Source organism: Leptonotus elevatus, chromosome 3 (genome assembly GCF_054856555.1).
Source record: "Leptonotus elevatus isolate MCC_2025b chromosome 3, RoL_Lele_1.0, whole genome shotgun sequence".
Taxonomy (NCBI): domain Eukaryota; kingdom Metazoa; phylum Chordata; class Actinopteri; order Syngnathiformes; family Syngnathidae; genus Leptonotus; species Leptonotus elevatus.
The window spans coordinates 25,343,505-25,359,415 of NC_141241.1; the positions used below are offsets into that span (position 1 = coordinate 25,343,505).

Below are 15,911 nucleotides of genomic sequence, written 5' to 3' on the forward strand. Positions count from 1 at the left end.
TGCTTCAGTCATATATTCACTTGACAGGTCTTTGTTGCGATTCTGTGACCTTTGACTTTTGTGACCTTTGACTTTTGTACACTGGTGAGTGGGAAAAGAGCGTAAGTGTGCGTGGCCAGGTGTGATGATGAACTAATAACTTGTGGTCAGAAAGGAACGTTGCACAAGTCAAAGGTGTTTATCACGAGAATGCATTTCAGTTCCATCTGAAAAATCTGTGATATATAGACCTTTTAAAAAAATTAAATAAAGTTGTACACCCTCCCACTGCTTTAAATTAGGGGTGTCAGGCGATGAAATGTTTTAATCGTAATTAATCGCATGACTTCAATAGTTAACTCACAATTAATCACAAATGTTATATATGTTCTAAATGTACAATAAAATATACAATAAAATATACAATAAAATATACAATAAAATATACAATAAAATATACAATAAAATATACAATAAAATATACAATAAAATATACAATAAAATATATTTTTTCCAAGTTTTCATACTCTTGTTAACATAAAAGTGAAAAAAAAAAGTTAAACTAATAGAAATATGGCTGCAATTCATAAAATTGAGTTAAAATTAAAAATATGTACTATACGGTAAAAAGCAAATGTGATATTAATTTGCATTATCTGCCTCTAGATGGCATAATTGCATTTTTAAGATGTTGGTGACAGCTCAGTGTATTTTTCTTTTCATATCTAATCTTTAACATGAAGTAACTTGTGAAATTATGCACATTTTTAAAATTGTAAAATACAACTTGACCCCAGTCTCCACAAATATATGCATTATTATTCAATTTATAATTGGTCAATTTTGACGTGGACGTTTCCCAATACAGGTTTTCCAAGTAGCGGTCATTAATCGCGCGTAAAAAAAACAATTAGTGGCGTTAAATGAACTTTAAATTAACTCAAAATTAACACACTCATTTTGACATCCCTACTTTAAATACATTTATAAACCTGAATTCAACATTGTACATTCAAACATTGAATCATATAACAAAAGTCAGCTTGCTTAGAGTTCTAACATACACTGCATAATGTGAATAAACGGGCCCATGGAAACGAGCATTGATGTTGTTATAAGCATTCAAACAACTCCTACACGCACGGCGCAGCAACGTGTACAAAAGAAGCATGTAACATTGTTCATGGGTGTATGCAGTACAGTATCCTCTCTCTTTGATCTGAAGCAACAACAAATATTACTGCAGTATAACTTCTCAGCCTTTTCTTTAAAAAAATCTGCGGTATAGCAGGGTCAATCGTATATGTTTTGATGAAAACAGCCCATTTTCCCTTACTTTACGTGCGCTGTCAAAGTGGCCGGACAGGAGAAGTAAGTTACCAGCTGAAACAGCCAAATGAACTGATCAGTTTGCTATTGCTACAGTTTACAGTTAAATATATATTGACAAAAGGGTAACAAACTGCAGCAACTGGTCTCAAATATAAAGCTTTGATGGCAGAGATGGCAAATCCAGGTCCAGAAAGTAAAAACCCTGCAACAGTTTGGCTTTAGCCCCAGTTGCTATAGCGCGCTCCCTAGGGGCTCCCAAGGAGCTAAAGCCAAACTATGGCTGGGTTTTTACTTTCTGGACCTGGATTTGCCACCTCTGTTGGTTGGCATCAACTTATTTATTAAACTGTAAAGAGACTTTATGCACAGTCACCCTGTATTTTGCCAGGGAATGCAGGACAGAGCCTCACAGACTTAGCAACTGCAATTAAGAGTGGGAGGAAGGGTCATAATTAGCGAAAGCTCACTTCCAGATAATGTTCATTTGTGTTTCTTCGCACATGATTAATTGTAGTCATAGTTGGATTTATGCTGTACAGTACTTCGATTTGTACCGGTACATTCAGTTTCAAAGATCTTCACTCTTCTTTTTTTATTTCCAGGAAATAAAAGCTGGTGATGTTTTAAACAAGAAAAATGTGTGGGAGAGCTTCAGTGACATTGTTTCTTTTGGTTCTTCTGGGAGGGCAAGCAAGGTATGATTTTTTTGTATGTTTTTTGTTTTGAATATAATATTGGAATGTGGTACATTCAGTAATTAATTAGTTTAGGTAAATATTCTATATAACTTAATTATTGAGGGGAAGCATACAAATCTTCGGTGGCATTAAATATCCATAAAATGATGCAAAGGTATATTAAAGTATATTATACAACTGAAGTTCAAGCGCATTTCAAATAATTATATTTATTATTTATTAATTAGAACATAAATGAAAGTGTAATCAGTGTTTTCCCTTTCTCTTTTTAATGAACCTTAGGAATGCTCAGCTGGTAAAAAGTCTAAGTTTGTTGTGATGGCTTATGGCAAGTATGAGAAGGTTTCTGATGGTTACGGCTGTAGCGATGATGCAAACTGGACGGGTAAGCTTTGTGTTCAACAACTGTTCTGACTGATTGTATTGTTATTGTCTAAAGAATCTAAAAGTTACAGTTCTTGGCGTTTTCATCTTCTTACTCAAGGTGCAATGTACTCTAAGTAAGGTCCATACAATATAAAAAAATAAATATACTGTAAAGCACAGGCCAAAAGTTTGGACACTCACTCATCTCAGTCAATGTGTTTGCTTTATTCTCAAAACTTTAGAATGTACACGTGGAGTTATGTACTAAAGGTGAAATAAGTGAAAACAAGTTTTAGATTCTAGTTTCTTCAAAATAGCCACCTTTTGCTCTGGGTACTGCTTTGCACAGTCTTGGCATTCTCACCTCTGGGAACTCCTTCAATACTGTTGGAAAACCATTTCAGGTGACCACTCTTGAAGCTCATAGAGGGAGTGTGAACAAATAATAATTAGAGCAAAGAGTGACTATTTTGAAGAAACGAGAATAGAAAACATGTTTTCAATTATTTCACTTTTTTTTTTATAAGGACATAACTCCACATGCTTTCATTCATAATTTTGATGCCTTCAGTGAGAATCGACAATGTAAATAGTCATGAAAATAAAGAAAATGCATTGCATCAGGTGTGCCCAAACTTTTGGCCTGTACTGTATACAGTAATTGCTTGCTTCATTGATTTCAGTATGTTTAATAAATTAAAGTCAAAGCGACCCTTGCATCCTTCCATTTATCTGCGACCCTCGAAATAAATAGTTTGGATACTCCTGTTTTATATGTTAGACTAACTTAAGTGTTTGTGTTAATTGAGGCCAAGTCTGATTTTTTCTTAGAGTTTGCAGAAAAGTACAAAAGTACAGAAGCGTATTGCATTCATTTGAAAAAAAAAGTCCTGTTTTTCTGACTAATTTTTTGGTGGAGCTTTGTTTTTTGAGTATTTTTTTCTCTTTTATTGAATATTTTTCCCCAGTTTTTTGAGTAATTTTTTTTCAGTTTAAAAAAAAATATTTTCCTCAGTTTTTCTGAATAATATTTTCTCCAGTTTTTCAGAGTAATTTTTCCCTGTTTTATAAAATAATTATTTTTTCTGTTTTTCTGAATATTTTTTTAAAGGGGTTTTCCCTCAGAGATTAGAGAACAAACCACAATACAGCATACACATTCATTCCTTTATTGAGAGCCAGTAAGTAAACATGACCATCTTATTGCATATGGAGGTATGCGGAAAAGTGTCCGCTTCCGCTATTAGCGAGTCTGCAACAAAGTTAATCGCACCCTCCCTCCCTGTTTTTCTTAGTTTTTCTTTTTTTTTTCTGCCTGTTTTTCGGAATATTTTTTTGACAGCAAAAAAATATTCAGTAAAACAAAACAAAAATTCTCAGAAAAACTGACATTTTAAAACAAAAAAGCTCCCCCCAAAAAAATAGTCAGAAAAACAGGAGTTGTTTTTTTTGTTTCCAAGTGAATGCAATACGCTTCTGTAGAAAAGGAACATAATCACATTTACTTCTTTTTTTTCTTACCGACAGAACTTATTTGCAGCCATGTATCACCTCACAGTTGAGGTGAATTTGCTGAATTGTAATTACAAACTAAAAAGTGTTTTAGGAAAATGCCAGAAATTAAAGAAAACTTTCAATTTTAAACTTAGCAGTGTAATAAATGAAGTTCAAGATAGTACCGTTATATTGGGATAAAGAAGTCTTGACATCACAAATGAAATCCCATATGATTAAAGATCTTCTTTTTTTTGTTTCATTTTAAGACAGTATGGGGGGGGGGGGTGCATTCAGAGTCAAAACCTGTATTTCCAGTCTATAGTCTTGCTTTTACAGCAGAAATGATCTCTAAGTTGTGAAGTTTGACATTAATATGTAATGCACTTTCTTCACTTCACTTCCTTTTTATTATTAGTCTGCATACTGAAGATCCAACCAGCGTAACATCATCATTAACTTCCACATTGCTGTTTGTATTGTTTCAGTCCCACAAAAAACAAAAAACAAAAAAACAGGCAATGCTATCATTTGATTCACAGTTTCATTTTAAACATTTAGATCACACAACTCATTATATCATCATATCTCCACTTTGTTTTCCTGGCTTCTTTGATTGGCCAAACACTGAATGACATACGCATTTCCCTCCAAGCCCAACCTACACAATCGTTCTGTCCAATAGTCATTTAAAAATGCATCATCTTAGTTGAATTAGGAATGTAAATCCAAATTTATTGCAGAGGTTTAAAAGTCAGTAGTTAACACCTATAAATACAAATATGTAGCTTGGCAAATAATATAGTCCTACTCGTAAACGAATCGACCTCGGCTGTAAACTTATTATAAAATTCAAAAGGTTCCTATTTTAATATGATGAAACAACCCCAGATACATCTGCCCATGTTACATTTCGTTTGTTTGTCCATCCACATTCATTATCTGAACCGCTTATCTTTTAATTGGGTCCAAATCCTCTAGCTATCCTATTGAAGTCCTTGCGATCCTCCTCCTGAGTTTTTCGTTTCAGCAGTCCCCTTTCAAACACTGTTGCTATTTTTGTCAGTGGCTTCTCTGCTGCCTCTTTCAATTTCCTTGCATCAAATCGAGGACTGTACAGCAAAACCGGTAGGCGATTGACAAAGGATGGAAGCTCTGCCTGGATGTCTTTGGGGGCCTTTTTCTTTTCGGAATTTTTTTTGGTGGAGTTGATCTGGTGCATGATTCGATCTTTGGTGGAGAACATCTGGAAGAGGAGGGCATCCCACATCCTCAGCGCCCTGGGACTCTCCTGGTTCTTGACCAAGTCTTGATTATCACACGTCTCTGCTGACAACTGCTGCTTACTTTCAACATCTGTTTTTTTGTTGTCACTGGACTCATCTTGAAATTTGGCCAATGGCTCTGGAAAGGCTGGTTCATCTGGTTCAACTATCATGTGTTTTTTGAGGCGTGTCCATCCACTGAGTTTCGCCTTAAGGCCTTTTGGTTTCTGGGCTGCCTTTGGCTCGGTAGGTGAGGGAGATGTTCCTGGTCCAATTGTCTTTTTTTTAGCAATTGAAGATACAGTTGATGTCACTGACTTCATGGAGGGTTCGACTTCTGGTCTTTGCACCATTCCTGGTGTATCCTTCATCTTCAAAACACCCTTGTCTTTGAGTCCAGTGATTTTCTGAGATAGCGGTGACGTTCCTTTGTTTGAGGATGGAGTTGAGACTGATACTGAGGCCTGAGGCAAAGAGGCAGGAGTGGGAGAATCAATGACAGCAGCTTTAACTCTGGATGATTTCATGACAGTATCTGTCGCTGGCTTTGTAGGGGAAATGCTCTCAACTGGCTGCTCTGTCAAATGCTGGTCCTTACTGGCAAAAAGGTTTGTATGGACTGGATTGTGGGAGTTTACACCAGAAGGTTTTCTTTCTATAGTGGCAGAAGAAGGGCGTATTTCAAATTGCTTAGATGGATGCGTGTTAGGACTGCCAGTCAAATGATGGAGAGGAGGGCTGCTTTTGGTTTCCATGTTTATTCCGAACTTTGATTGACTGATTGTTGATTGGGAATCTGGTTTAACAGAGACCCGAGCAGTGCTACAATTTGTATTTAAATAAATGGCCTCATTTTGCACAGGTGCTGAGGAGGGGCGTTTGTTCACAAGTGTACGGCAGGACTGGCTTAACAAACATTTAAATGGCTGTGTTGGTGTATTGCAAAGTCTTGGTTCTTGTAACAAAGCGGCTCGTGGGACAACCAAAGATTTTGTTGGACTTAGTGGGGCAGGAACAGATTGAGTCACTTTAGCGTGAGTCGTAGCAGATTGCATATTTACAGCATTATGTGAGATGTTTTTCATATTTACATTATGAATATCAGTTTCAACAGCTGTACTTGCTTCTTTGGCAAAGTGCCTTGTTTTTTCTGCTCGAGTCTGAATGCCTGAGGAATTGACAGAATTGTGAACTTTTTCATCAGACTTTGGGTTTTGACTCTGTTCTGCATTGTTATTCAGCATGTTTGCAGTCACACAGTCATTAGAATTTAAAACCCTTTTCACAGGATTTTGAATTACAGTTTCTTTATATGGTGTGAAAAGTGGTCCATTTTCAAAGTTTTCAGCTGGTTTATTAACAGATTGTTCTGTTGTTGTTACTGGTGTCCAAAGCTGAGGACTTTTTTGAATCACACGCCTCATTATAGGGCTGGAGGGCACATTACGTTGGGTGTGCGGTGTATTACATGCTGGTTTACCACTAATAATTGGCTCTGTTAAAATAACCTCAGTGGCAGGGAGATTTCCACCAATGTTCCATCGATTTGACTTAGTAGTTTCCGGAACACCTCTTTGTTTTAGGTTTTTCTTAAGATCACCTAATTCCAGAGGGGAAGCCATGTTTGTGGTTGCGTTGCTTAACGCATGTGATCCTACGAATTGTGTGTTTGATTGTTTACCAATACAGTCAAGCATGTTCAGCAGTGTTTTGCCATTTGAGGTATTTTTTGTATCTGTAAATTTTGCTTTTTCATTTTTCGCTGTTACGGATATGGCAGGAGACTCTCCTGGTAATTTTTCAGCCACAAAACCAATGCCGTTGGTTGACAAAGACGGCACATCACAATTGTGTGCTCGTACTTTCATATTTGTCAGGTCTATAGTATTTTGATTTTGAATTGTTATAGATGCTCGCGGTCCGTCTGTCGAGGCCTTGCTGGCAGTAACGTTGCAATTTTCTTCATGACTAACTTTACCTTGCAATCTGGAGGCTGGAACGCCATTGTTACTTGTTTTGTAGCGCATTACGGTTTTTATATTTGGTTGGTGGTCTCTCTCCAAAGGGAATATGTTATGGTATTTGGTTGTACTCATTGGTATGTCATGGAGCTTGGTATCATGTATTGTGTTATTGGTTGACAAAGTATTTACAGGGCTAGGGCATGTTTTCAAAGCACAAGCGTCTCCTAGGAAACACATTTTGTGACTTACTGTCTTACTGAGTCTGTGATTGTGTGCACAACTTGGAGAAGCTGTTACAGGCTCACGTTGAAGTGTTGATTCTGTAGTAGTGATAGTTGGGTTTTTAATTTCAGTGTCAAATTGGCAGCCTCTCTTCGCCTTTTCAAGGATTTCGTTAGTTACACCAGAGAGTAGAATGCCACCAGTGTTAACATTCGTGTGTAGAATAAATTCAGGTCTCTCTTTCATTTGTCTTTGGCCATGTGAAGCTTTGTTATCCATTTTGATTAAAGGCTTAGTATTTGGTGAATTATTTACATTATTGGCTGCTATTGAGCCAACACCACTTACACTTTTGCCAAGGTTTTGCTTTGAATTTGCGATGTTGAATCCAAAAGCCTTGGTCTGTTTTTTGTCATTTTCTGCACATTTCTCAGCATCTATCACTTTTACAATACACTGCGTTTCCTTAATTGACTCTTGCCCTACCAGCTTTGGGATTGCATCAAAGAAACTGCTGCTATTGTTTAGGCATGGGGTCATATTTAAAACTGCCTCTGCAAGAAACATTGTTACAGTCGGTGTGTGTACCTCACCTGCTTTAGGAATTGGCATTGGAACCTCAGAGTATGATGCCTTTCGTGTAGATACATCAACTGTGGACTGACACATATGTTTCTGTACCAAACCAAGAGGAAGCTCAGGTCTTATTTTTTCCAAACTAGATGTTTGAAATGAAGGGATTTCCACATGTTGAGTTTTGACTTCATGACTTTTCTCAAATTCATCTTTGTTATTTTTGACAGTCCGCGCTGTTAGGGGTTTTGATTCCCTTGGCTTTGAAATTGATTGCACAGTATTTGCAGATGCACTCTCCAACGATGGTAGCTTTTGGTGTCCATTAAGTTGTTTTGTTGAATCAAATTTTGAGACACCAACGTCATCCTCCTGCGTTGTGGGGAAAGAGGTCAGTTCAGTTCTGCGGCAGACAAGGCTTTGATACGATGTTAGAGTTCGAATCCCGCCATGAGCAGCATACTGAAGAGGAGTAAGTCCATAATATGTTGATTGTGCTCTTGATTTGGAGGTGGCCAATGATATTTGATTCTCCAGTAGTGATGACAAAGACTTGCGAGCCCCGGCAACTGGACGATGATAGGTGGGCGGCATGTGTCTCAAGCTTGTGGATTCTTGTGGATAAATCAATGCTGTCGGAGTCTTTGGTGCAGTGCAAAGAAATGATGGGACTTTTGGCAAATGTGCAGATTCTCGTTCTAAAATTTGGTCTGTTTTCAAGTTTGGGACAGATTCTCGAAGGGCAGAGTCAGGCATAGTAGCATTTGATGTTGAAATCTCTCTAGAAATGGCAACGTCAATGGGAATGCTTAAAGTACTCCTGCAGGTATTTTGTATTCCATTCCCTTTATTAACATTCTGCTGTACTTCTTTCTTCGCAGCACACATTTTACTATAAAGAGACTCGACGGAAACTGAGGGCACAAATCCATTTTGACAAGACTTCAAAGCTGTACTTGTTACAGACAATCCAGGATCGGTTTCAGATATTTCACATGAGGGAGTGAATACTCTCGACTGTGTGCAAGATGCGGTCTTGGGTTTTCCATATAAGATTGTGTGTACAGCTGGTTTCAGATCTTTTGTTTCCTCTGCAGCTTTTTTCTCCATGTATGTAACTGCTAATGATTCTTCTTTGTAGGTTGGGTTGATCACTGTAAGGTCTGGATTGCCAGAAGGCTTAGTGATCTCATTTAATGTTGTTTTTGATGTATACATAGATTTTTTTGGGCCATCACATCTAGTCTCTTGGGATAATTGCCTTACTAAGTTACCATTACTGACAGGTCTGGGAGTCCAAGACGTTGACGTATGGAGTAGAGGGCACTCTCTTGAAATAGTGTTTGTTTCGATATGGTTGGAAATAAAATTAGATTTTTGTGTGTTTGAAACAGATAACAGCACAGGAGGAACAGGAGACAGATCTGCAACTTGAGAAGGTGTTGGGTCTGATCCATAGCTGAGGATATCTGAAGATCGTGTCAGGTTCTGAGTTGATATTTTAGGATTGGACTCAGACACAGTGACAGGATGGACTGTTGTGACTGACCTAAGGGAATTTGATGACACTGAATTGAAAGCCCCTTGAAGTGATGATGGCGGAACCTGCTTCGTTCTTGGTATGGAGATTGGATTTATAGGTGGCGACAAGTCAGGAGTCAATTCATCAAATAAGAATGCGGAGCATTCGTATAGTGGTGCCACCTGCTCTTCAGAAGTCTTGATCTGTCTTTTGTAAGTCTGTGGTAGAACACCATCAATTTGCTTGTAGGAGCTGCTTTCAATGAGGGGAATTGCAGATGCAGACTGGTCAAAGGAGTCCAGTGGTAAAGTGGACCACAAGGATTCTACAGTGCGGACTGAATCTGGTGTCTTTGGTGGGCTGGACAGGTCACTGTGCTCAAGATCTGTGCTGGCTTCATTGACAGGTGACAAGCAGGACCGAAATGGGATGGGTGTCTGAGAGAGACTGCCCTTTTTCTTGACTCTCTTCTTCTTTAGTTTTTGAAGTCTCACATTGTCTTTGGCAGGTTTTGGAAGTAAGGGTGGTGGATATTGCTGGGAAAGACCAGACTCAAACTCGTTGCTTACTTCCATCAGCATGCCAAGTCCTGCAAAAGATACACATATCAACAAACTGGCCTAGTTTCCATACAAAATGTTCAAATTACAATAAGCTTCAGAGCAGAAATGTCCTGCATACCCTGGAGTACAGAAATAGAAAGATGTAATTTTTGTTAAGTTTTTTTTTTAATTCAAGGCTTTTAATTGTCATATAAATATACAGTGCATTTAGAAAGTATACACATCACTTCACTTCATTGTATTCCAAAATGAATAGTTTCTTTTTTTTCTTTTTTCCCCCTCAAAATTCTATACACAACATCCTATAATGAAACAAATGTATTAAAATACACATTTGAAAAACAAAAAGAAACCATACATACATAATTATTCTTAGCCTATTGTTGATGTTTCTAAAAATGATGTATGACCCAATCTTGGCACACTTTGTACAGTTTCACTCATCTTCCTTAAAAGCGCCTTGTTGGATGGGGAAAGCCCCCCAGAGGTGTTCATTGGGATTCAATCTGGGCTGTGGCGGGGCCACGCAAGGACATTGACAGAGTTGCCACAAAGCCACTCCTTGATGTATTGGCTGTGCGTTCAGGGTCATCCTGCAAATAAACCTTCACCCCAATCCGAGGTCACGAGTGCTCTGGAGCAGGTTTTCTTCCAGGATGTCCCTGTTCTTTGCCCAACCCCGTTTTGCGTGGAAAGCGCATGTTGGGGTTTAAAAAACGGGCTTCTGTTATACACAGATTTTTGCTTGTCACGGGCCAGCCACGTATTCTCTACAAATAGTGGGTGTCCACTATATTCCATTTTGAAATAAGGCTGTAAAATAAAATATTGTGGAAAATGTGAAGTGATGTGAATACAGATGACTTGACTTGACTTTATGGAAGTTGTGTTTACTGTATATTCTTATGGGAATTAACCGCTACCAGGTCCCAGCTTTGTATTGCCACCACCATGCAACAGAAATAAAGAGTAATAATCAATTAATTTCTGCTTTGAGTCATCTTGTAAATGTGTGCTTCTATTTTTTATTTTTTTGCATATGTCCACATGTGAGTGTACAAGAGAGCACGAGCGAGCGCTTGTCTCAAAGTTGTTAGCGACATTCTTTTAGTGACATTTCTTGAACGACTTTTAGTGACATTTCCTGAACGGGAAATAATGATTTGGGACTGCCAACTAAGATACAGTTAAAATAGTTAGTGGTTGGCGCTCAAAAACAAACCTGATGCACATTGTAGTCATTTTTTCTGCAAATGTTGATTAAATGGTGATATAATGTTTATATATGCAGAAACTGTATGTAATTATAATTTGGGTGCATGTAATTTTTTTCAACATTACTTTCATTATGAAAATAGCAATGTATTGTATATGCACCAGCGCATCTAATAATACAATATACTGCTTTAAATAGATGCGTAAAATCAATATTTCAACAAAATTGAGATTCACAACTGCTACAGTTTCTTATCGGGCTCCTTTAAAAAATTACTTGCCAGCCACAGAGCAGGTGAATGACCCCAAAGAGGTTAACAAAACAACAAAGAAGTTCATCAAGGGCAAGAAATGTCAGGTTTTAGACTACTCTCCAGACTTAAACCATATGGAGCATGAATTTAACCTGCTAACTGACTGAAAGGAATAACCCTCCAAAACAAATATGAAAAAGGCTACAGTAAAATCATGACAAAGAAGATTGAAGAATGCAAACATTTAGTCATGCCATTTGGTCACAGGCTTGATTTTGTTCATTTTCAAACCACAGCAAATAGAGGAAATTTAACATTATGAAAGCCAAATAAATAAGTTGCCTATCCCTTTTACTAGAAATTGTGTGAATATTGTCAGTTCAAAATGTATCTTACGATAATCTAACATGGTTACACTTGTTTAAAAAAACCTGCACTTTTATAAGAAAATGTTGTTGTTTAACTCCACACGTCTTTTTGTTACCAAAATCTAATTTAATTTAATTTAAAAACCCTTTGGGTCAAATATTTCTATTTGATTAAAACATTTTCAATAATTAGTTTATTTTTACATATGCATATTGGACTTCTACAGCCACATTGATTGATTGATTGCTTGATTGATTGATTGATTGATTGATTGATTGATTGATTGATTGATTGATTGATTGATTGATTGATTGATTGGTTGATTGATTGATTGATTGATTGATTGTGTTTTTTGTTTCCTTTTTTTTCTCAGCCTGAAGAAAACAGAAGTGGAACATGACATTTTGGATTTTCGGAATTTGTGATTACAGTTGTCTACTATATATTTCAACATTTATCATATCAATTTACTCAAATGTTCTAAAGATTCCATGTCAAACCTATTTGTCGTTTTAGCAAAAATTTGAGAGCAGATGTACTCCTCTGTTTACTAGACTGTTATTCATCAATACTACAGTACTTAATCTTGGAATTGAATAAAATAATTATCCATTTTTCTTAATCACATGTGATTTCTCTGATTTGTTTTACTGCATAAGTCATTCTCCAGTTTGCATATATCGTGTTCATGTCCACCATGTTCTACTCCAGATTCTTCTTGCCTGCTCTGACACTGTATAAGATAGCTTCATGTCTCTGAGCTAAATCTGTAGCTGAAATTAGAATATGAGCTCTCATCACTGACTCATTTACACATTTTGAATGTCTTAATTGGGTCCTGAAGATGATGCCCTCCTACCAAAGGCAATACTATTCGAAATAGAAAGGCACGTAAAGCTCTTGCTTATGGCAAGGATGCATTGAACTGATGACAAGCTTCTTATGAAAATAGTCTCCCAAGGAGGTGGTCAAATTCCAGCATGACCTTGGCATGATATAAAAGTAACCAAGAGGGTAAGAGGTGCACACATGCAGGAGTGGGAGAGACTTTTAGCCGATGAGGGAGTACTTGGGAAACAAATATATTAGCTGAAGAAAGCAAGACGTTTTGTTGGTTTCATTCAAAGGCAGCAAACATAGCATGCAAAAAACAGTTGCTCCTGTAATGAATGCATTTGTTATATTCTGACTTTGCCACAGGTCAGAGTTATTTTTATTCACCAAGATGGAATTGCCTGCTTTCAGTCCGAATAGTATATTTGGTTGTCACTAGAACGGGTTTGCAGTCTAAATTTAGTCGGAGGGAAATCAGAGCAAACATTCTGACAGTGAGCACCTGCTGCATGATGTCTTACACTCACAGAAACAACATCAGTCTGTTGGAAATCAATACCAGGCACAAAATCCTCTCGGAGGTTCTATAAGCTTCGACTTGTGTCTCTGAAAGTTTATTGGAGTCACATTCACGGACTTGAATGTGCAAACCATAAAATGTATTTTTTATGAAAATTACACAACAGTTACAGGTTTATAAATGAACACTGGTCTACAGTAAGTATAAATTTGGGTTGTCATAGCGACTCCAATGGCAAGGAGGCAGGCTAACATATGAGACGGCCCTTTTTAAGGCTCTGTGCTTGGGTGTCTTGGCTTACGTCAAAGCAGCTCAAAGGTGGAAAGTGTAAGATCATCTCTGACAAAACGGTGCCATGACCTCAACAAACGCAATTAAACAAAATAGAGGCCGAGCTCTTTTATCATATGTATCTTGATGTACATACTGTATACCTGATGGTAGAAACAGCAGCCTTTGTTTTGCTCCTTAATACTGTAGATACAACAGCTCAATATTACAGATGGAGTAAAGACACTTAAGCCATGTTCCATACCAAGTTGATAGAAATTATAAAAAAAAATCTCACTTGTACTTGTTGTACATGTTTTGATAAGTGCTCCCTCTCACTCACTTTCAATTACAGCACAACATTGTGCAGAAACACAATAGGCCTACAATGTTTTTTGTTGTTGGTTTTTTTTGGTCCCTCTTTTGGACCGACTGTATTGTTTGTATCATGCATTTAAGATTTCCAATTAGCCACATGCTGCTAGCAAGTCCAATGCGCTGTCTACAGGAAAACATCTGGCACCTAGCCAGACAAGGATACATGGAAATATCAGCAGCTTGTCAATCAAGCAACACACTTTGACTGCTTTACCTTTGGTGAGCGGATGTTGGGACAAAGTGCTCTCTGCTTGTTAATCCCGGCTCAGAGTGCCACTAGGCCGTCTCATCCTCTCGTCAAATGGAGCCTTAAGGAGAGAGTCACGGTGCACTCCAAAAATAAAACACTTGCCTCCAATGCATGTTGCAGGCAAACATGTTTTGTTTTTTCTCTCGCTGGGCTGTCTGACATGATCAAGGTGCAGCCCCTACAGGCAGTCAATAGCCAGCTCACCTGGAGGAAGGCGACGTATTTCACAGTACAGTGCGAGTTACAGTTTAAAAACAACATTTTGGACAGTGCATGCCCATATTAGGAGTGTGTAAAGACTGGCAGCATTTAACACACGGTGTCTTAAAGGTTCACATTTCTGCCTCACAGCTCTGAGGTTCAGGTTTCAAATCTCGTCGCATTTGGTTCATGTCTGCGCTCTCAAGGACATTCACATACTTGAACGAAGCCACTCATTTGTTATCTAAGTCATGTCCTTATGATTGTTGTCTTTTTGGAAAGTAAATATTTTCTTCAGAATGAGGTCCACAGCCTTCCGGAGCTGTACATCACGCTGTAGTATCCTGGATTCCTTTTTTTTCCTCAAACGTGTCTAGTCTTCCGGTTCTTGCCGCTGAAAAATATACCCTGCACAGCATGCTTCACTGTTAGGCCGCTATTGGTCAAGTGCTGGTATTCAGGCTTAAAAGTTAGCGAATAGAGAAAATGTGTTGACTCTTGGTGAACTACAAGTTAGGTATCGAATGCTTTTCACTGGGGATTGGCTTCCTTCTGGATCACTCGACCACAGTCCTTCTCAAATAGGGGGGGTGAGCCCCACTGGGGTGGGTGGCTCGGTGCGATATGTGTGACCTCAGGGAACATGTTTTAATTGTATTTATTTATTTATTTACGTAGTTATTTATTTATTTATTTTTGCTGTACTAGGAAAAAAAGAGTAATTGCACATCCACTACGGTAGGTGGCAGTGGTCAGAGAGCGCAGATGGAGTATTACCTCTTCTGACGAGGTGTCATTAGACCAATTTAATAGACAAATTATACTATTTATTGTCAGAGCGGAGAGGATGCTGAACAGAATCCTGAAGCTCTCAGGCCTACTCCAATCAACGATCTGATCACAAGATGGGGAAAATATTTCCTTAAATAATGTGTTTGATACTGGTTGAGCTGCCCATGCTTCTGATACCTCACAAATCAATTCTCAAACTTAAACATTCATACACTTGATAAGTCAGTCATTTGAGGCGCTGTAAGTATATGCAGTATTGTGTCACAAAGGAAGCAGTACAGGTAAGCAGACTCACACAATCTCCACATGCTCAGCCTAGTAAATTAAAGTTCATTTTATAAATTAATTTGTGGACATAAAACAGCTGTAATGTCAGAATTTGTGGATTTGGGTTAGGGTTAGGGTTAGGGTCTGTTTTTGTTTGAGTCTTTGTCGGTCCATCGTCGTTTCCATGTTTTGTCGTTCCCCCACGTCTTGCCATTTCCTCATCATGCATTTGCTTGGATTTAGGAATTTCTTGTTTCCTGTTGGCACCATGTGCACCACCTTGTTTTTGTTTAATTAATAACCCCCCCTTTTTTTTCTAACTTTACCTCAGGCCTCCTCGCTCTGCTTCCCTGCTTTTGGGTCCACAACCACAGCTAACGTGACAGCAAGTTTCTCTGGACTGCAGGAAGTTGTAATATCAATTCCAATTTCTTGTAATTCAAATTCAAACTCTTTCACTAAAATTAATTGAATTCTGAAATTCTTAAATTTTCACAGCCCTGACTGAAATACAATTAAATGCATTTTTCCAGAAATAAAAATATTCAATTCGGTGTCTGTTGTTTGATTCAGTTGTCCACTA

General features: G+C 37.9%; 2 protein-coding genes across 2 annotated transcripts in view; one reads left to right on the forward strand and one right to left on the reverse strand.

Annotated features, from left to right (window-relative positions):
- LOC147177542 (uncharacterized) overlaps positions 1-12,438 on the forward strand; it is a 31,575-nt gene extending 19,137 nt beyond the window's left edge. Inside the window, exons 12-14 of the mRNA XM_086071832.1 lie at positions 1,914-2,006; positions 2,292-2,394; positions 12,190-12,438. Of these exons, the coding sequence (XP_085927958.1) occupies positions 1,914-2,006; positions 2,292-2,394; positions 12,190-12,194 (201 nt within the window). The 3' untranslated portion in view covers positions 12,195-12,438. The remainder of the gene's footprint in view (positions 1-1,913; positions 2,007-2,291; positions 2,395-12,189) is intronic.
- LOC147177543 (uncharacterized) lies at positions 4,166-14,133 on the reverse strand. Its single transcript, XM_086071829.1, has 2 exons — positions 14,033-14,133; positions 4,166-10,004 (listed from the first exon to the last, which is right to left on the reverse strand). The coding sequence occupies exon 2, from the start codon at positions 9,994-9,996 to the stop codon at positions 4,828-4,830; it is 5,169 nt and encodes a 1,722-aa protein (XP_085927955.1). The 5' UTR covers positions 9,997-10,004; positions 14,033-14,133; the 3' UTR covers positions 4,166-4,827.
- Between the last annotated feature and the right edge of the window lie 1,778 nt (positions 14,134-15,911).

Bases quoted from the DNA above. Each gene is read 5' to 3' on its own strand.
- LOC147177543 (XM_086071829.1), bottom strand. From the start codon at position 9,996: ATGCTGATGGAAGTAAGCAACGAGTTTGAGTCTGGTCTTTCCCAGCAA.